This window comes from Carettochelys insculpta, chromosome 8 (genome assembly GCF_033958435.1).
Source record: "Carettochelys insculpta isolate YL-2023 chromosome 8, ASM3395843v1, whole genome shotgun sequence".
Taxonomy (NCBI): Eukaryota; Metazoa; Chordata; order Testudines; family Carettochelyidae; genus Carettochelys; species Carettochelys insculpta.
Window position 1 is genome coordinate 11,307,784 of NC_134144.1, and position 21,617 is coordinate 11,329,400.

Consider the following 21,617-nt stretch of genomic DNA (forward strand, 5'->3'; position numbering starts at 1 on the left):
CCACTCTGATTTGCTCACCTTGATTATCTTTTTCTGATTTGTCCTCCTTGCTTTCTGTTTTTGGTCCTCTGTGCCTTAAATATTGAGTCTGTTCTGGTCTGGCTATGGTCTGAAGAAGTGGGTCTGTCCCACGAAAGCTCACCTAATAAACTATTTTGCTAGTCTTTAAAGTGCTACTTGACTGCTTTTTGTTTTCATATGCAAATATGTTTATTGTTGCCCTTTTATCTCCACTAATCCCTCCTTGGTACTCAGCACTGCATAAAAACAGTAAAATCTGATATTCAAATAATGCAAGCAACCAAAGAATTAAAAGCATCTCTCTTCCTAGCATAAGACACTCACCTCCTTTTTTCAGTTAATCAACTCATTGTACTGAAATCTTGTTGAATAGTTGCACATAATTTTTAAAACCTGCTTCTGAAGTAGATACAGATTCCTTTTGGCACATATACCATAGCATACTGCACAATAAAGGTAAAAGAAAAGCTAGTGCAGGACCGAGAAACAAGAGAAAAATCAAGACGAAAGAGCAGCTTTTGTTAACTTGACAGTCCTCGGCTAGTTGCATGCTATTCTTTATCCAAGATACTTTAAAAGTAGTAATTTTTTTATGGTTTAGAACTGCCAGACAGCTTCGCTTTCTAAAGCGCCTCACACCAACAACTTCAAAACTAACTCACTCCAGATGTCCCTATGATCATCTCATCAGACATCAAAAGCAGTACACTGACAAGCTCTCACTGATTATAAGTATTCTGTATATGTTTCCACAGAGTAAACACACATACATACACACACACTTGCTACTTTAAAAATACAATTCATCTAAATCAGAGTTCTATTTTAAAACACACAAGCAATTCTGAGGAGTCCTCTGTCTCCTGAGGGACAAAAAAAAATATTTTAAATCTTCCCAAATTTTTCTGTACACTTTCTGACAAACATTTCAAGACTAGTAACAGAGAGGGAGCCATGCTAGTCTATATAATATCAAAACAAAAAAGCAGTCAAGTAGCACTTTAAAGACTAACAAAATAATTTAAATTTCAAGACTAACGATTAAATTGGATTATTAATAAGAGACCTTGATACTGAAAATGTTCATATACTATAAGCTCCCTATAACCATGTAATTCTCTGTGGAGAGGACTGGGTGATGTGCTACATCAGTGTACCACAATCTTGCCTCTTCCTCCACCACACTCATACCACCCTTGCTGTCCTTGGCTAAGAAAGTGTTCTACCACGTTCCTTGGGGACTTCTTACAAAGAGGAGATACACAGTACACTCGTGGTTCTCAAACTATGAGGCATGGGAGATACCCAGGGATGTGCAACTAGCCTGTCTTTTGTTGGCCAGGGATGTAGTTATTCTGGAGCATACCCAGTGCTCCACTGAGCACAAAGTAGGGGCAAAAGGAACCAGAGCTGCTCCTGTGGCAAGAAGGTGGACTCCATATGGCTCCTGCCCTGAGAGACATGCTGCTTCCTCCATGGCACCAGTGCAGTTACAGTCTAAGCAAATAACTGGTCCCAGCTGGGGGTGACCTTGCTTGGACTTGGCCTGCCCTAATTCTGTAGGGGGTTACCCAGCATCATCAATTTTGTGCTGTGCCAAACCCACTTGGACCTTTGCTGGTGGACCTCTGAACGCCTCAAACCCAGCCCCTGGGCTGGCGCCTGCCTAGAAGCACCAACTGCACTAAAAAAAGGGCTCTCCGCCTGTGAGTGCAATGTTCATGAATCCTGTTCTTTATCCTGCGTGCAAATTGGGAAAAGGGGAGATGCCACACAAACCGTGGGTGTTACAATTTCCTAAAATGACTAGGCAGTGTTGTTTTAGAGCCTGTGATTGGCACTCTTTTGAGCAGAACCGTGAGATAACACAAAAAGGTGATTTATGAAATTAATACTTATGACACGAACATGCAGTGATATGAACAGCAAAGTAACAAACTGACCAGTCAATACCACACCTCATCTGGAACTGGAAGAACACAATCAAGCAGCAGGGCCAAAAAATAAAACCCACATATACATTTCAGAGTAATGAACACCCTTAATTCCCAAGGTGATCATAACTCTGAGGTTCTATTGCATACTAATTTATTACTTCTTGCAAGCTACAGCATTTTTAGTTATTTTTGTTGCCTCAGTAAAGTATGGGAAATGGATATCGTTTTTTCCCAGGCTTAGGGAGGCTCACTGTAGCAAAGTTTGAGAATATCTACAATACAGTAACAGCCCCTTTTCGTCCTATGTAAAAGTTTAATCAAGTTGACTCAGTACTAGATAAATCTCAGAATATCAGGCTAGTTTAATCTCTCTCTCACCTTTGTTACTACAAAGAAAAATAACATTTGAAGTGCATAAGAGTCAGAGGTACACATAATAAATACAAAGAACACTTCATAGTTATACTACTTATAATAGATATAAAGTATTCTTGGGTTACATCTACACAGCACGCTAAGTCTGGGATCTGACTCGGCATTAAGCCCAAGCTCTCATTCTAGCCACACAGAAATTAGTCTAATTCATGTCAGGGAACCCTCTGGACTGAGACCCATCAACCCTGCATGCAGGTGGGTCAGAGACTGACCCCTGCGGTGACACTGGACAAAGCCAAAGGCATTTTTCAATTTGGACAGAGCTCAAGTCTTCAAAGTCAGCTATGGAGAATCTTCTAACACTAAAACAACAGTCTTTCAATCCCAAAACATTTTGTTTCAGGAATGCAAAGCAACCTCCTTGTTTAAATGCAGCTGCTCAGCATTTAGCCCTTCATTTCAATCCATATGGTTCAATGGGAAAAAGAGTCAATGCTCGCGTATTACCTGTCAGTTCATGTATTAACTATGGCCAGCAGTAAAAAGTTCTCCATCAAACATGTTGATAACTGGCAAAAGGAATACAGACTGATTCTGGTCCACATGTTGCATGAAGCAAGCAAAACATTCGACTTCAGAAAGAACACAGCATAGCTACAGAATGATATGCATGCAACTGAAAGCACAGCTGATTGATCAGACAGCAGAACAATGCAGCAAGAAAATCAAGTGGCTGAAGACAGACTACCACAAAGGCAAGGATTCCAATGGCACTCCTCGGAATGGCCTCTCTTCCTACCTGTTTTAGGAGGAATTTGACCAGGTACTGGGAACTGTGGCAAGCACTAAACCCACAGTAGTGCACAACAATTTGCTGAATGGGGATGTCAGCCTAAAACACCTCCACCATCATAGGCACCACTGGAAGAGAGGTAGATGAAGTACAAGAAGTGGCCTAGGTGTGAAGGGTGGTAACAGAAGAGGCTATGCTATCAGAACCACGTCAGCACATCCTCAAAGAGCTATTTGCAGATGGGCCTTGGCAGCCTACTGCAGAAATGGCATCAAAACAAAAAGGTGCTAGAGCTGGAGTCCAAGCCTGAGACTGGCAAGTTTCTGCTGCCATATTTGTTTTTACTGACATGCAAGTGAAAGGAATTTCTGGCATATGGTCCCATTAAGTTATTAATAGAAGCTGTGGTTTCGGTGTGCTTCCATAAAGTGCAGACTCCATGCCATTCCGCTAGAACCATCCCCCCAACTTTTCCTGCACACCACTCGGGATTCAAAGCGGACAGCAGAAAAGACGAAAACGAGTAAAATCAATTACAATTAAACTTTGATTAATTACTCACTGACTGTTTTAAATACTGGTTGTGACTCCACAATTAACAACTTCACATGCCCGTCCCATGTAATGCAGCATACTTTACACATCAGCCACAGAGGGGTACTGATTGCCTTGGCTACCTGGACGACAGCAGCCCCAGTGTAGGCTTGCCCACTCCGAACTGATTGCCCAGTGACTGGTAGCCTTCCAGCACTGCAAGCTTCCACACAGCTATTGCCACAGGCTTCTGAATTGCCAGAACGGTCCCACCCCTCAGCCATTTCACGGTACCAGAACCTCTGCTCCACTGTGTACAAACCATTGAGTGCAGCCAGTATCTCCCCATCCCTCCTCCCCAGTTTCTCCATTTCATGTATGTCCATGTCTTCCTCAGAATCTTCATTGCTCTCATGGCTGCTTAAGCACTGCACATACCACAGCACAATGCGTGAGGAGCTCATAACAATAATCTGTACAGGTTTTGCCCTAGCCTTGTAATGGCATCTGCATGGGTATGACAAAAAAGGGGCAAAACAATTACTTTCCAAAGGGAGAGGAAGGAGACAAGTGTCCTAAGACACTGACGACACACACTTACATTGACCTGCAGCACATTTTTGTCCCATCACACACTGGGACGGACACCCACAATTCAACAGGGCAAGAGGAACTGTGGGACAAGTGCCCACAGTGCACTGCTGACAAAGTCAAACCTGGCAACGCTGATGGGGGCACACGCTTTAGGTGCCAATGTGGACATGCACCTTCAACTTCACAAAACCAGGTGTTAGAAAAATCAGTCTGAACAAAGTTGACCTAATTCCCTAGTGTAGGCATACCCTCACTTCCTCATTAGAGAGCCATTTATGAACTAGGCCTTTAAGTGTAATATGGGTAGGTTGGATAGAGTAGTTGACCATGTAGCTGTGATAATAGGTTCAGAAGGAGAGGCAGCAGAATTGGTGTGCAAATTGACATTCTGGTAAGGAAAGGGTATCACACCTGTCTGGGCCATGTAGGAGACATTAGGATGAATCCGACACAGTCCTTCCACTGGACGATGAATGCATTTCCCAGGGAGTGTTTCCCTAGTCCTGCTCTGGAGCAAAATTTGGGACACATCTTACTGGCTTCAGTTGCAAAGTAGTACTACCCATGCTTAACACTAAAGAAAAACAAGATTAGACATTAAATGAACAAAAATGTATGCAGAGTACTTTATTTACCAACAACAGTAATACTGTACACTGTAAGCATATTGTATTTGTTGTATTTATTTGTATTTGCTTTCACTTGACTCTACTTGTGGAAAACATAACTAAAATTTACTTATGGTTAAAATGCCGGTTATTTGAGAATTCTGGATGATAGAATGTCAGTTGAGAGAATTTACTGTACATTATGAGCGACCATGTACTATAGGGATGAGATCTCTGCACTTGTGCAGTGCTTACAACATGGTGAGGAAAAACGGGAAAAGAGAAAACCCAGCATTTTAGTTTTCTGTGTTGGGTGGGAAGGTTGAGGGAAAAGGAAAAAGAAGTTCTCTAACTACAGTAGACCCCCGACTTGCGTGGACTCGACTTAGGCATTTTTATATTAACACGAGTCGAGTTGAGGGGAGACCCTGCTTCCGTGTGCCCTGCCGTGCCACTTACCTGCGAGCGACCTGCCTGCCAGCAACATTCTGCCGGCTGGCTCAGGGGCTCCTCAGGAGGCAGCTCCTGGCTCGCGGCCACCTGGGATTGCAGCACCGGGGGCAGAGGCGAGCAGGCACAGCAAGCATGGTGCATGGGCAAATGCCAGAGGGGGCTCGCAGCCCTGCTGCTCCAGCCGGTGGCTCCAGACCCCCCGCGGGCAGGTGAGCAGGTGGGGGCCAGGTAAGGAAAGGGGCGGGGCTGCCTCCTCTTCCAGCCACCATTCTCTCAGTGCAGTGTGGCCATAGCTCCCCTGCCACCCCCCAGCCCTCACCCCTCCATGGAGCCTCTAATGGCGTGGAGCCTGCAGCGGCCAGCAGGAGTAGAGCAGCCCCAGCACCATGCATGGTGAGAGAGCTGAGGGGCGGCTGCGCATGCATGTAAGGCTGAGGGAGATGAGAGGCACCAGGCCGCCTCATCTTTCTGCTCCTCCCAGAGCTGGGGCTGGCTGGGTGGGCTGGGACTGAACGGGGCGGGGGGTAGGGGCATGTGGCCTTCTGTACCCCATCCAGCTCCCAGCCCCGTTGCTGCCGAAGATTCCCCCGCACCACTCCCTGTTGGTGGAGCTGGCGGCCCTGCCCCCAACTCGAGTTGCACAAAATTCGAATTACGCCTTGTTCCCAGGAACGTAATTCTCACACAAGTTGGGGGTTCTTGTAAAGAGAGGGTAAGAACAAAAACAAAAATTCTAGCTAAGGCAGATGAAAGCAAAAGTATCTCAGACAAGGCTGTGGAGCTCTGTCTTAGGTCACTTATGGTGGAGAAGGACTTGAGGAGACTGGTTGCTCACACCCGGTATGGACACATGGCTGGAGCATGAGGCAGGCTCCACTCACGTGCAATCAGTATGTATACTGCTATAGAAACCTCCAAGTGAAGTTGTATTGACCCCTGCAGTGGAGCACCCAAAGGGTTCTCTTGAAGAAGAATAAATAATTGGCCCTGCTAAGCATGTTGGACAGAGGTTTCATCCATTTAAAACAAAGCCACATGAAAAAAGCTTCATTGCAATGCAGTTTCCTAGCTCTAGTTTTCTCAGGCTACATCTACACTATGAGATAAATTCGAATTTAAGGCAGTTAGCTCGATATTACCACACGACTGTCTTCACTGTAAATACCATTAGCTTGATTTAGGGATCACTAATAATGTCAGAACTGGCTGGGGGTAGCGTCAAGTTCGAATTTAAAAGTTCAAATAAAGGCCAGTGTGGAAGTGCCATGTCTTAAAATAAAATGTATTAGCCTCCAGAGATGTCTCATATGCACCCCACAGTGCCCCCACAGTGTTCTGCTCTGGCCGCTGCTCTCCAGGTGCACAGGAATTCAATTTGGGACCAGGAACCCCATGGCTGTGAGGTCATATTTGTATGAGAGGCTGAGAAACATCTTTCCTCCTTTGCTATTAGCTCTGTGAGCACATCTACCCATTACACATAGCCCCAACATGGTTCTGTCTCAACCTCTCCTAGCTGAGCACTTGGTATTTTTTTCTGCACTGCCTGAAGCCAGCCGCTGCCCCATCGCACCAGAGGGCAACAAGGTCGTTGTGGGGGTCATGCTTATATGAGAAGACAAGAAACTTCTTCTCAGCAGTTTATGTTTTGTGCATGTGCCCCTTCTTCTTCCCCCACAGGCACCATGCAGTCATGGTCTTTCCCCCGCTCAACCACACCATGTGGCTAGCCCCCAACTCAATAAAAGGACATCCCTGCCATTCGATGCTGCACGTCCCGGCTTGCATGTCGTGAGGGCTCCAAGCACAGGTAAGATTTCCAGCAGCTTGCAGCCGCCAGAAAACTGTGGGATAGGTTGCCACAGTGCACTGCTGCAACAGTTGATGTTTGCCAATTGAGGGTGGCAGCAATAAGTTGACTTTGTGAGGAGCACTTGGGGAGGTGAGGACAGTCAAATTTATAAAATCCAGCATTACACCACATATATTAATAAATTCAAATTTATCTCACAGTATAGACATAGCCTTAGATTCCACCTTGAACCACTGGAGATACCAATCGGACAACTTATTCTAAAATCACTGAATCCAAATGGCCTATTCTGCCCTCCAGTAGTTTAAAAAGAATGTGATTAAACACACAGAATGTTTCTGCCTTTTTTTTTTTTTTTTTTTTTTTTTTTTAAAACGCCTTTTTATTGTGGAAGAAGCTATTGCTAATCTACATGTCAAATAAAAGCATTAATTTACACCAGTGTTTACATGTCTATATAAAATGTTGTGGAACAAACAACTGAGTTGGGCTGATACATGCGCATATGCACACACTTTATGCTAGTCCTCAGGCACTTAATCATAAAGGTTGATACTTTAAAATCACAATTAACGGTGGAAGAACTGGAGGACGTTTTGACCCTTTTTAACAAGGGCTTGAAACATGAAAAGGTTCTGATTAAATATGAACTTTATCCAAAATTGCAAATTACATATCCACAATACATAAAATGAAACCAGTTTTGACATGTTTAATGAAAAATTCAGGCTGGGTTGAGCCACGGGAGCAGCTCTTAAATTGATTGGACTCTAATCTTTAAAAGATGAGTTAAATGAAAGTTAAGCAGCCCACTGATTAACTCGGAGGGCAGCTAAACACCTTCTGGGAACAAGGCAACTTAAAGGAAGTCAGAATGCATCCTCAAAGCGGGACAGAGAATTCCTGGGTGGGGTGGAATCCTGGACTTGCTGAAATCAGTGGAAAAACTCCCCTGTACTTCACTGGGGCCAGGCTCTCTCACAGTGAGCCTAGTTTGTGGGTTTAATCAAACTATGGTATTAAAATTATGATTTTGGATTCAGATTTTAGTTGTAATATTTCATCCATCAATGCTGAGAATGGATTTCAGATTCTTTTGCTTTACACAAGTTGATCCTCTCTCATCTGGTACCCTCAGGACCTGACCGGTGCTGAACAAGAGAATTTCCCAGACGACAGGAGGTCAATATTTTCCAGCACATTACCTACACTTTGACTGCTTACTGGACTCTTTAAAGACATTTAGGGGTAAACTACAGCTAAATAACAGCACAGAACACGGACTGCCAGGACTGGTGGCTGTAAACAAACTTCGTGGGACCATGAGAAACTTGACCATACCCATGTTAAGTGGTCATCTGGCTAACTAAAATTATGCCAGATTACAGAGTTTGACAAGCTCCGAATTGGAGAGGGTCAACCTGTACTATAAAGTTTATTGGCTGAACCAAATGTAACCCATATCCCATGAAGGCAGTCTTATTACAAACTCGTGTATTCAGTAGTCTTTTACCCGTCACTTCAAACTATGCATACTGGCATACCCGTCTCTTTGAAAGTTATGACACTTAGGCTGGGTCTACACGTGCCCCTTCCTTTCGAAAGGGGCACGTTAACGAGCAGGTTCAAAATATGCTAATGAGGTGCTGCAATGAATATGCAGCACTTCATTAGCATAATGGCAGCCACGGCGATTCAAAAGTCAGCTTTTCAAATCGCATGCCGCCCATGGAGATGGGACCTTCCGAAACGACTCCCCAGTTTTCGAAAGCCCTTCTTCCTGTCTGGTGATTGGAAGAAGGGCTTTCTAAAACTAGGGGGGTCGTTTCGGAAGGTCCCGTCTCTACGGGCAGTGCACGATTCAAAAAGCCGCACTTTCGAATTGCCATGGCCACTATTATGCTAATGAGGCGCTGCATATTCATTGCAGCGCCTCATTAGCATCTTTCGAACCTGCTCATTAACATGCCCCTTTCAAAAGGAAGGGGCACGTGTAGATCCAGCCTTATTGTCATATTAGTAATATCACATAGAAGCTTCTGACTTCCAGCTTGAGAATTTCAACTAAAATATGTGTTAGAATAGATTGCTGTAACCTATGACTGTGGTTACTGCTTGCTTAAACACCCATTGCAATATTCTTTTGGTTACCACATATTAGACTTGCTCATACTACTTACACACACAGATAAACTATGCAATACAAATACTTCTATTCATGTTCTGTAGGCATTATAACCAGCACATGTGGAGCTCATCACATGGTTAGCTACTAGAACTCCAAGACAAAACTTTCTTTTATTAAACTACTGCATATTTGTTATTTTCCACAATATTCTCCATCTACTTATAGTGTATTATTTGTAAATCAAATGTGTGTTCACTTCCATTGGGACTCAGATGATCAAACATCTCTCAAGATATAGAACTATATTCGTATGCCAATATACATTTCCAACAGAAATATACCAACAGACAGAATGTTCTCTTAGTAAAAAATATGTATCCATATAGTAAACGAACATAACGTTTTCAACTTCATATTCTATACCAACTAATCAAGAAGTTAACCATAATTTTAAATTTAAAGCTTTAAAAGAAAGTCACCTGTGTCACAAACACATATACTGATTTGTATTACACACAATATTCTAAATTGGCGTAATCTATTCGGGATGACCAGATGCATTTTACCTTTGGCTCTGCATTCATTAAGGTAAATTAAATTAATTAATGTTATATGAAGGGGTGTAGAAATAATTTGGATTTCCAACAGCAAAAGACAGAATAAATTAATTTTGATTAAAATAAGCTTTTAGAATAGATTTGAAATATCTAACACGTGCTAAACAAGTTTTTGATACTGCATGTTCAGTTTGCAGACACTGATTTTTCTTGTCCCTCTATTCTAAAACAAACTTTAGCTAATAATTTTCTTTCAACAACTTTTTTTGACAAAGCATCTTTCTATGCATCAGCAGTATGAACTATGCAAGTTCTAGGAATGCAGTTTAATTTGTGGTGCCGCAGTAATTACTATACTGGCATATTTATTATAATCACAAAACACTAGTTTTATTCCCCCCCTCTCTTCTTCACACCAGAATAGATTTTAAGGTGGAATTTTAAATGATATTTAAGTATCTGATGCCATTCACAGTTACCATTAGGTATTTAGATTTTGCTTGTTGCACCCACAATGGAAGGAGGGATGGTGTGTTTTGAGACAGAACTTCTTGCATGAACTGATGCAAATCACTTTATAATTCTGTGTCTCCTATATACAAAAAGTGGGGAAATAGGAACCCTATGTAATCTTTAAAGACATGAAATTTACCTCTTGCTGCAACAGCTCAACCCCGAATAGCCCCTTTAAATTAAAAAAAAAAAAAAAATCTGGCACTCATATTCCACAGAAAACTCTGAAAATCTGAACTGGCAGCCTGGCTACAATAGAAGTACAGTACAAGCTTTATTATCCGGCATCCACAAGGAACCAGGGATGTTGGATAATAAAATGTTCTGGTATTCGATTTGGGGCCAGCATCCTGCCCACTCTGCCCCTTTGGCTGGGCAGTGGGCATCTTGTCCCACTCTGCAAGCCCCAGTTGGGCAGCCAGCTTGCTCCACCAGCGCTGGCCATATAACCGGTCCCGTGGCAGCCAGCCCCAGCCCATGTGACAGCCCAGCCCCAGATGAGTAACCGCTCCATAGCAGCTGCAGGAGCCAGCCCCAGCCAGGCAATTGACCCCACAGCTGACCCCTGGGGCATGCCAGTTAACAGAATGTGCTGGTTATTGAGGTTCTGGATCACCAGGCTTTTACTGTACTGCAGCTCCAGCTATACCACTGTAGCCTACATTGTAAGGGGTTTTTGGTCAATGTAATCAATTCTCTGGAGAAACAATAACTAAGTCAAACAGAAGAATTCTTCCAGCCACATACCTGTATATAAGATAGGAGTTGGATCAAGCTAACAATGTACCACAGATTTTTCACAGCTCTCAGAGACGTAGCTCGGTATGGTATAGTCAAACTCACTGGCTACGTCTACACTAGCCAAAAACTTTGAAATGGCCGTTTCGAAGTTTACCAATGAAGCACTGAAATACATATTCAGTGCCTCATTAGCATGCGGGTGGCCATAGCTCTTCGAAATTGACACAGCTTGCTACTGCGCGGCTTGTCCAGATGGGGCTCCTTTTCAAAAGGACCCCGGCTACTCCGAAGTCCTCTTATTCCTATGAGCAAATAGGAATACGGGGACTTCGAAGTTGCCGGGGTCCTTTTGAGTTAACAGAATAACTGGAAGGGTGAGCTGCTCCATTCAGCTCAATTTAGGGCTCAGTCTAAAATATGATAATTTGAAACTACACATTGCCAATTATTTCATTGGTGATTTTAGCCTATTTTGCAGATCTTTCAAGGACACACACACACAAAAAAACAACCTGAGAAGTATTCTGTATTACAACTAAGTAGATCTTTTAAAAAAATTCATCCACATGGGCAATAGGAATCTGACAAGGAAAATCTAACTCACAGTTTAAAGAGAACAAACAATTGAAGTTTGGCTTTAGAAAGTGTTGAACTAAGACACTATACCCATGAGGATCTCTGGCACACATTAAAACGATAGTAACTTGTGAATAGTCTATAAAATATAATGCATATGATAAAATAGAAAAATTATTTTTAAAGGGGTTAGTCATGTCAACAGGATCAACAAACAAAAGAATATCCTCTAAAAGTGATAATACAGTGTTTGTCAGCAGCATTTGCAAAATGAAGACTGGCATATACATTGTTTCTACATATGTGGTTGAGTCTCATCTCTGTTACTTCAGTTATACAATGTTGTAATCTATAGTTACACCTAAATATAACCAGGATAATAGAGTGCAGAATCAGGCACATTGTGCTTTTTTAGCAAAAACAGGGCCTACAGATTATCCCCCTGCTCCATGATATACGTAAGGTGGCCCACTTCACCTACACATATACTTAATGTGACCCTCTGCAGAATCTAATTTAAAAAAATACTTTGATCTTAAATTTGTAAATAAAAGCTTTCATGTGTGTCCTAACTGCAGCACTGTTGCTTTCATGAATGTGCAGTGAATCTGAAATACTAGCCCTACGAGGCATCAACTCCCTGGCCATCACATTAACCTTACTTGTACATTAGCACTAATGCCTAATGAGAACAGCCATATCAATGTTAAAGTGATCAGCAATTAAATAGTCTGTAAAATCAGGAGATGAAGACCTCAGAGAGTGGTGACTGGATGCTGCAGGAGAAGAGAAATACAGAGTGAAGAAAGGGGGATGAAGAAAAAAAGACAGAGATACAAACAGCAATGGTGGTAAACAAAGAATATTTTGTTACTGAGTGATGCTGAATTGGATGGCAATGCAGAAATAATTAATGAGGGTAGTAACTAAAAGATCAGTTCCTACACAAAAATCATAATCCAGTCTCACACTTTACTTAAATCTCCCATTCATAAGAGACTCACAGTGAGTTAAAGATCTTATGCAATTCCAGCATAAATAGAAATGGAATTCAGCTTTTTCCATTGAATGAGCTTGACTCCATTTCTTGGAAACATTACCTTAGCTCACAAAACAAAGATACATAAACACACACACACACTCATATATATAAAATTACACACACGATTTCTCTCTTAAAAACAAACAACACAATACTTACGGTCACAACGGGCTTCAGACTATTGCCAGTGGCGTGTGCAGCACCTGGGTAGAAGTCAGCAGGTGGGCCCATCGCTGGGTCACTGCTCCGCCTCACTAGCAGCCGTGTACCTAAAAGACAAAATAAAAGGTCCACAGTCAAAAGACCTTCAGGATAAACCTCTATTCAATTACTGTGCAATTTAATTTAAAAGACCTACAACTTACCTGCACCCAAACTTACTATTTCTTTAGGTACCAGCAAATTGTGAGGTTCAATAGCATTTATTAGCTACTGACATACAGAAATGATAAAAGCTGCAGATTCAATAGTACGATCCTCCACAATGGCAAAGCTAAAGGGATCAAATGTACATTAATATAAAAACCCGCAGGCAAGCAGAGTGACATTCTTTCAAAACCAGTATAATAACCACTTTAGGATTTTATGACCATATGTATTATCATAATCCAATATGGAAACCATATGCCCACTTTAAGGAATAATCCCGTAGGGTATAAAGACTCTGCTAGTTTTGTTAGTTTCCGTTGATAAATAGTGGCTAGTGTTCAGACTGACACTTTCAGATGTACCAACAGCCTTCATGTTTCAGGCCAGCTTTTATTTTATTGTTTTACTGCAGACATTAGCTTGGTAGAATGAGATCTCAGGGTCACATTTCAGTAGTTCTCTTTTCATCAAAGGCACTCCAAAGCAGTATAGTCAATTATTCATTTATTGTAAGCCTTTTATGCAATGTTCTGAATGAATACAGTCCTCTTTTCCACATGAACATGTGAGGCCATATGGGATGCAATGCCACAAGAGAGAAAATATATCTATCTCCATCTTTTCCCTAAAATTGAAACAGCGTATCTCTCTGCTTTTCCACATGCCTGACTCAGGAGGGACCTTGAGCTGATTTAGGCCAAACAAAAGAGCTGCTGGAGTTAGGCTGAAGCAACTTCTCCACATTGCTGAGCTTGTCCATCTCAAAGAAGTTGAAGGGACATTCAGAGGTCAAGTCCAGCCCCCTGCACTCACAACAGGATCTATCACCACCCTTGACAGATTTTTTTTTTAAACTTATTTGCCCCAGATCCCTAAATGCCCCTCTCAAGAATTGAACTCACAAACCTGGGTTTAGCAGGTCAATGCTCAAATCACTGAGCTATCTATCCTACAACTTATACCACGAAGTTTCACAACCTTGGCAGCTCTGCATCTTTGACTTGTATTTGGATTTTAACGTAGCATCTATGGCCAAACGCAATTGCATAGATTTGGATCTCACCAGTTATTCATGCCTTTATGATTGCCAGTATACTCTTTCTGAAGTTACCTGTGAAGACCAAGGTGCTATCAGTACACATATTTTTGTGACATTCAATTCCACCCATATTGGTGTTCAGTGCAAACATCCCATTCACCCTCATCCTGTAACTTGACCACATCTCCTTAACCTGTCGTGTCTCACATCTTCCCTTCCTTAGCATACTGCTTGAGACAGTTGGCTTTCCTCCACTCTACAGCCACCTTTGACTAAAGTTATTTTGAAACAGACATTATTGTATAGCCTATTTTGAGTAAAGTTCGAAACAGTACCAAATGTTGAAATAAAGTGTTATTTTGAGATATCCCCTACTCCTCCAGCAACGAGGACTACAGGGATGGTGAAAGAATGAATGCGTTACTTCAGGAAAATATTTTGAAACAACAGGTGCATTTCAAAGAGACAGTAGTTATTTCGGGATACCAAGGTATCACATAATAGCTCTGCTGTGCGGTCGTAGCCTCAACGGTCAAGGTTAGCGTCAGATTGGTATTTTTATTTGTAACTTCCCAAACTCACATTCTTTTTCCAACTCCACGTAGTAGACTTTTCAAAATCAAAGCTAAAACCACAGCCTTATGACTTCCTCCCCTAAGGGTCATAAATCAAGATTTTCAGGAAGGGACAAATTTATTCTTTGCCTATGAGCATGGAATTAAAACACCAGCTCCAGCCCCTTAGCTCATGCTGCTTTCCAAAACTACACCTGCTGCAACTGCTTGGTCTTGTCCTTGTCATCCCATCATCTCTTTGTACCTTTTCCTGTATTATCCCAAATTATACCTCACCTCTCTGTTAGATTTCAGCCATCCTCTCCCACTCATCTAATCATACACAAGCCTTAGAGAGCTCATCTGAAAACAAATACCTAGATGACCTGTCATCCAAAGGATGAAGGCTGGCCCACTGTCCAATAGCAGTAGCCACATAAAGATGCCAATACTACTACATTTAAACCTTAGTGCTATGAAAGTAAAACGTGTTAGTGCCCCTACCAAGTTGCTGGACCCCAGTCTAGGAATCAATCTTCCATAACAGCTTCTTGCTAGTAAATAACATACCTGAAGTCTCCAATTACCTAAAACTGATTCTTGGCCAACAGAATGAATGAAAGAGGGGAAAAAAAAGGCAGTGTGAGTGAGAGAGAGACCAGCTTATGTCTTCTATTCTCCTCAAACCACAGCCTGGTTTTGAGACTTCTTTCCATTAAAATGCTTCAGAAACCTCAGGGCAGACACCAGTCACCAGTGCTTTGTTGTCCTCTGTGAATGGGTAGCATAAAGATATAAAAGGCAAACTTTCCTGCTGCTTTTAACAGCTCCCGCCAAAAAAACTCCATCACAAAATTAAGAATACAAGGATTCCTTCAAAAGGCTGAATGGTGCTCCCATATTAAGTAAAAATACTATGTAGCTGTGCCATCTGGTGCATGACTCACGTCATAAAAGTGTAACAGGCCCATCCATGGCTTAAGAGCTGGGAAGTAAATGTTTTTTTTCTCATTTTGTAAAAATTTTCAAGATTTCAAAACCTTTTCCAGTCCCAAGTTGGGTGAAAAAAAAAATTTCAAAAAGTTTCACAGATAATCCAGACAAATTTTGGATTGTGTCAATTAAAACATTTTGTATTAACAGTTCTGAAACATTTATTTTAGGGTTTTGACTTTTTACAATTGTTTATCTTTCTTGACATTAAATTCCAAAACAAAATGTCATTTTGAACCAAAATACTGTTTCAAAAACATCAGAGTGGGACATTTCAACCATTGCTATATTTTCATTTCAAATTGAAAGATTTGCTAAAATCAACTATTTCCTGCCACTACTTCCAGTTTGACAAATCAGCATTTTCCAACTCAAAGCTTTGGCATAAAATTCCCACCCAGCTCTACCACTACTCTGCTACTGCTGCAGTTATTTATTTTCTTCTTCTTTTTGTAAATTAAACATATCACTGATTTGCATCAATTCGACAGTTTACAGATGTTAAGAAGAAATGTAAGCAAACATCCTACTGAACTGTCAACCAGTCCCAATGTTATAAAAGGTGGTAAACATCAACGTGGAACAGAATCTAACAAAATGAGAAAGGAAATTTGCAACAGAGGAATTCATTGAATACAACGATTCCCACTCTCCCAAGCTGTGCTCATCCATAGATCACTAATCATATCTGAAATAAAGGAAGATGCATCATTTATATTGTTGCTGCTTCTATGACCTATGTTACTTTGTACCGCAATAAGAACTGCTCCCATGAAAACCATCAAAAAATGATGGCTGCATGGGCTGCCTTCCATTTCCTTCTTCACTTCATACAATAAGAGGTTAAAGATCAAGCAAAGTTGTAGTGCATGGAGGTGGTAAAGAATCTGAAACATATCTGTATCGATATATAGTACAAGATAACTACAGACCTAGAAGTTCAGTGCCACACAATTCACATGAATAATATACCAGTAGTCTCCAAACATTCATGGTCATGCCTCTTACCCTGGTCTGTACCTTTCCCCAACTCCAAGCAGGGGCTGGGAGTGGAGCCGCAGTTTGAGGAAAAAGAAGGAAGATGCAGACAGCTGGGGGTGGGCTGGAAGGTGGACCTGCAGCCAGATGTGATCTGCTCTGGCCCCAGGCCATGAACAGGGAAGCAGCCAGTGGCAATGGTGGGGCGAAGCTGCACTGGAGGATGGGGCCAGGGAGGCTGGCCATTGGTCCAGGCCAGAACTGAGGGAAGAGAGGAGCTGGATAGTACCCGCCTTCCCAAACTATCCACTAGAGAGGAGCATCCTACAGTTTCAGAACCTTTGTCATGTGACTAGATCAGATACATCTCACAAAACCCTTTCCCAGGTAAAAAGCATGTGAACGAAGCCACAGAAAGCAATCCATACCTACTGAGACATTAATTTACTCTTATTTTATTGCAATAAATATCATCAAGCCCATTTACTTTTGACAGTTAAATGGCCAGCTATGAGAAAACGAGATACTGTTTTGATATGTCATTTATTGTTTCAGGTAGCTCATAAAAACACATTCATACCAAGTCACTGGTGACTACGCTATGCATGAGAAATAGCATGGAAATCAAGGGTCATTTTTACATGATACTCTTAAATATATGAAAGCTAACAAGAATTAAAGAACTGAATTACCTGGAAGAGTTCAGTGTTACAAATATTGATATTATCTATCAAAATTATTTTAAAGCTATTTTTAGAGGACCGCTATTTGAATATTTACAGTTGCCTTAAGAAGGGAGTGAATGTTGAGATTCAAAAAGTTAAAATTTTACAAGTGTTACAAATTGTCAACAGCAAAATATACCAAGTAAACATCCTTAAGTCAAATTCCAATACATTTTCAAGCAGTGTTTTTTTTAATTTTTCTTATTGATAAGTTTAGAGGATTACTGATGAAAATACTCTGTGTGTGTGTGTGTGTGTGTGTGTGTGTGTGTGTGTGTGTGTGTGTGTGTGTGTGTGTGTGTGTGTGTGTGTGTGTGAGAGAGAGAGAGAGAGAGAGAGAGAGAGAGAGAGAGAGAGAGAGAGAGAGAGAGAGAGAGAGAGAGTGAGAGAACTCTTACCAATAAAGCTGAATCCTTCCAAACCTAGCTGTACAATACTCAAGCAATTTCAGCACAAACCATCTGTCAATGCTTGCGAAAAATGTGGATCTTTTACTAGTGATACAGATAGTACTAACACTGGTTAGAGACTATAAGCATAATTAGGAAAGGGTATATATAAATAATGGTATCTTGATAATACATATAGTTAAAAGGATGTTGTATACCCCTTACACATAGATACCTTAAATTTATTCATTACTGTCTCCCATCAGAACACTGATAATACATTCTAAGTACCATCATACTTTTCAATCCAGTACAGATACACGTTGGATAATAGGACATTTTTGATTTAGAAAAAAAGACAGGCATTTCTCTCATCAATTAGGGAACAAAGTGTTCTTGTTAATGTATTGGATCTTTTGGGGGGCAAGAGTATCTTTCCCCTTCTGGCTTGCCTTTTATTACCTTATGTTTCTATATAGTTTTTCAACTTCTTATGCTGAAGCATTGGCTTTGAATATTTATTATAATGATCCATGGAAGAACAGGTAGACAGTGCAGTTCTTCCAACACAGAACACCCTTTTCTGGATAGGTCACATCATCAGATTATCTCAAGACGCTATTGTTTGGTGGTATTCCAAAACCCCAAAACTGAAGGTATTATCACATGGTCTTCTTTAGATGATAAATTCTAGATCTCTAAAGTTGTACTGCTAAAGCTGTAAGTGCCCCCTCGTGACCATATTTTATAACCTTGGTTAATACAGGGACTTTTTTCCTACAATATAATTTTAAATGTTGAACCCAAAATGTGCCATCCTATTAATAGTTCAAAAGTGTATATGGCTGTGTTAACATTATTGTTAAACTTTGACATAGCTGATAAGAAACCACCCTGCAATCTTTCCCTCCTAAAGTAAACCATGTATTACCTAGTTACAAAACAAAAGATCAATCATTTTCCATTTACTGGCATCAACCTGTCAAAGGATTAGTATCTACAGAGATTTTCTATTAGTAATACATTTTCCCCACTAACCCTTATGTTTTGGAAAGAATTTTTTTTAAAAAACTGAAATAGTTGAAACACGCATATGGTACAATTCAAAGCTTTTTTTATACAAATATTTTAACTTCAGGAAAGAAGAGGAGAGTAGTTCTGCCATTTGAGCCCAATTAATAACTGTAACATTTGGATAAATGCTATGTCACAGGAAACATCTCCAAAAAGAATATATTTAAGCACTATATTTTTTATTTTAGAAAAAGAGTTCAAATATATGATGAGCTATCAATGCAAAGGCTAAACAGGTTATGTTGGATCTAACTTGCCACTTTCCTTGAAGAAGTGAGTCTTATCCATGAGAGCTCATTACCTAAAAAATTGTTGCTCTTCAAGCTGCTACAGGACTGCTTGTTATTTATGAAGTTACAGGCTAACATGGTTCCCCCCTTTGATGCTTTTTCTAGAGTTTGACTTTAGAGAACCTAAGTGAGCAATAAGACGACAAAGTCTGTTCCCAGGCTTCTCCTCAAGCTTGCCTGTTCCTAGAATTCTTCCTGCTCAGCCAAGTGTCTAGTTTCTCTCTGTATCAGCTGCGAAACCTAATTCCTCCCTTTTTATTTCCCTCAGGCTTGATGTTGCAGGTAGGTGATCTGTTGTCTGATTCAGCCCTGGTTCCCAAACCAATCACTAGATGCTTCCTGTACTAGTCCACTGTGGCATATGTGCACCTCTACATCAAAAAAGAGAGGGCTGAATGTGTGAATATCAAATCACAAGTGAACCTGAAAGTGAGCTTTTATTGGTGTTAGTTATGGTGAACACACCCAAGGGGCTACACCACTAGTTTGGGATGAAGCAGTCCACAGTAGTAGTATTAAGATACAAAATGCAAATATTATGGTTAAATCACATTAGCAAGTCTTAACTCTCCTGAATATTGTACATCTGTTGACAAGCGGGTGCTTTCATTTCCCCCTGTGGCTGCTCTCTCCCAGTTCCCATCTTAACCCACCTCTTTCACCCGCCACAGCTCTGCCCTCATTCTTCTGCCTCTTTCTGCCCCAGCTCCACCCTGCCCCTTAAGTCATACCCCACAGTTCTCTGCCCTCCAAAGCACCCCCAGCCAGACAGCAAACAGCCAATCAGTAACCTTGCCAAACACGCATGGCTGGGGAGTACTGAGTACCCCCTATTTTTTTCTGCAGGGGCTTCAGCACTCACGGAGTCAGCATCTACGTCAGGGGGTCTGCAACCAAAACAGCGAGAAGAGCAATTTTTTCAAATTCGGTTACAAAACCAATACTTCAAGAGCTGCACTGCACATGAATACGACGCAGTCCTTAAATAAATAATGCCAAACTGTACTTTTTGTCACCCTATTGTAAGAACAGTGCACGCACAATGATTTGTAATGTGATCCATGTAAATATTTAACCCTTTTCTGAGACCTACTAGGCTCCAAGATCGGTCCTATCTGGTGGCACTCAGTACCAGAAATTAACTGGCAATCCAAAGGGGCTCTCTTTAGGACTGTGCAGTACAGTAGGGGTAAGCAAACTTTATGCTGGTCCCCACATTTGGTCCCCACAATTAGCAGAGCCCATCCCCCAGCTTGTCCAATGCCCCAGAAGCGAGCATCAGGCTTCTGTAAGTTATGCGCCAGGCTCCATTGGTAAAGGCAGGGGCGGGGAGAAGAGCCAGCAGAGGCTGCAGCGGGGAGGCTGATTGTACTGTGTCCTGTTATAAAATTTCATGCCCTCTGCCTTGTGCTTAGAGCAGAAGCTGAGGCATCTGGAGGTGAATTCTTTTCCCACACTTCATTCGTTCAACTTAAGCAGAGTCCATAAATTGCACACCAAGATTGAGTAGCAGCTTTCAAAGCACACCAGCAGCAACATAGAGTTAGCCAAAGCCTGTTTTTCAGGCACAAGTTTGCAGTGCTAGTGAGGCCTAGCTCTCTCTCAGCCTTAGTTGCCCCATCTGTGAAATAGGTTTAATAATAATTCCTGTCTCACAGAGATTGGAGAATGAACCAGAACTTTTCTGGTTGATCCCCTTTAGCAGCCTATGGAAAACTTGCTTGAAGTATCCTATTTGCTGGGACCTACAGCCCAGAGCATGAAGGGAGCTGAAAGCTCACCAGTGGCGGGCAGACCCTGAGCCTTAGACCATAACAGACCTGGGCTACGTCTCCACGTGTATGCTACATCGAAATAGCTTATTTCGATGTAGCGACATTGAAATAAGCTATTTCGATGAATAACGTCTACATGTCCTCCAGGGCTGGTGCCGTCAACGTTGAACGTCGACGTTGGGCAGCACCACATCGAAGTAGGCGCTGCAAGGGAACGTCTACACGCCAAAGTAGCACACATCGAAATAAGGGTGCCAGGAACGGCTGCAGACAGGGTCACAGGGCGGACTAGTGCTTCCGGGGCAACAGCTAGCCGCTCCCTTAAAGGGCCCCTCCCAGACACACACAGCCTGCACAGCACGCAGTCTGCAAAGCCATAGGCACACACACCTCGAGCAACGCAGTCATGGACCCCCAGCAGCAGCCGCCGCCGCCAGAGGTCCACCCAGCCACCCTGTAGGAGCAGTGCTCGCCCTGCTCAATGCCATGCAGGAGGCAGCTGATCACATCCTAGCCACAGAGAAGCAGCAGGGGAGGAGGAAGCAACCCCCAACCCTGCAGCACTCCGCCCACCCCCCCCGCCTCGCACGCCGCCGGCTGTGGAGCTACCCCACGAGCACCAACTGGTGGGAGCGGCTGGTGCTCGGAGAGTGGGACGACGACCGCTGGCTCAGGAACTTTCGCATGAGCCGGCAGACATTTCTGGAGCTATGCCACTGGCTCACCCCCGCACTGAGGCACCAGGA

At 42.1% G+C, this 21,617-nt stretch overlaps 1 protein-coding gene across 4 annotated transcripts in view; it reads right to left on the bottom strand.

The window, feature by feature from the left end:
* PARD3B (par-3 family cell polarity regulator beta) overlaps positions 1–21,617 on the bottom strand; it is a 614,980-nt gene that overhangs the window by 394,704 nt on the left and 198,659 nt on the right. For all 4 annotated transcript variants that reach the window (XR_012646411.1, XM_075001347.1, XM_075001346.1 and 1 more), the window contains exon 4: positions 12,845–12,954. Coding sequence is in view for 3 of the 4 variants with exons in the window: in XM_075001347.1 (XP_074857448.1) it covers positions 12,845–12,954 (110 nt within the window). In the remaining variant the exon portion in view is untranslated. The remainder of the gene's footprint in view (positions 1–12,844; positions 12,955–21,617) is intronic.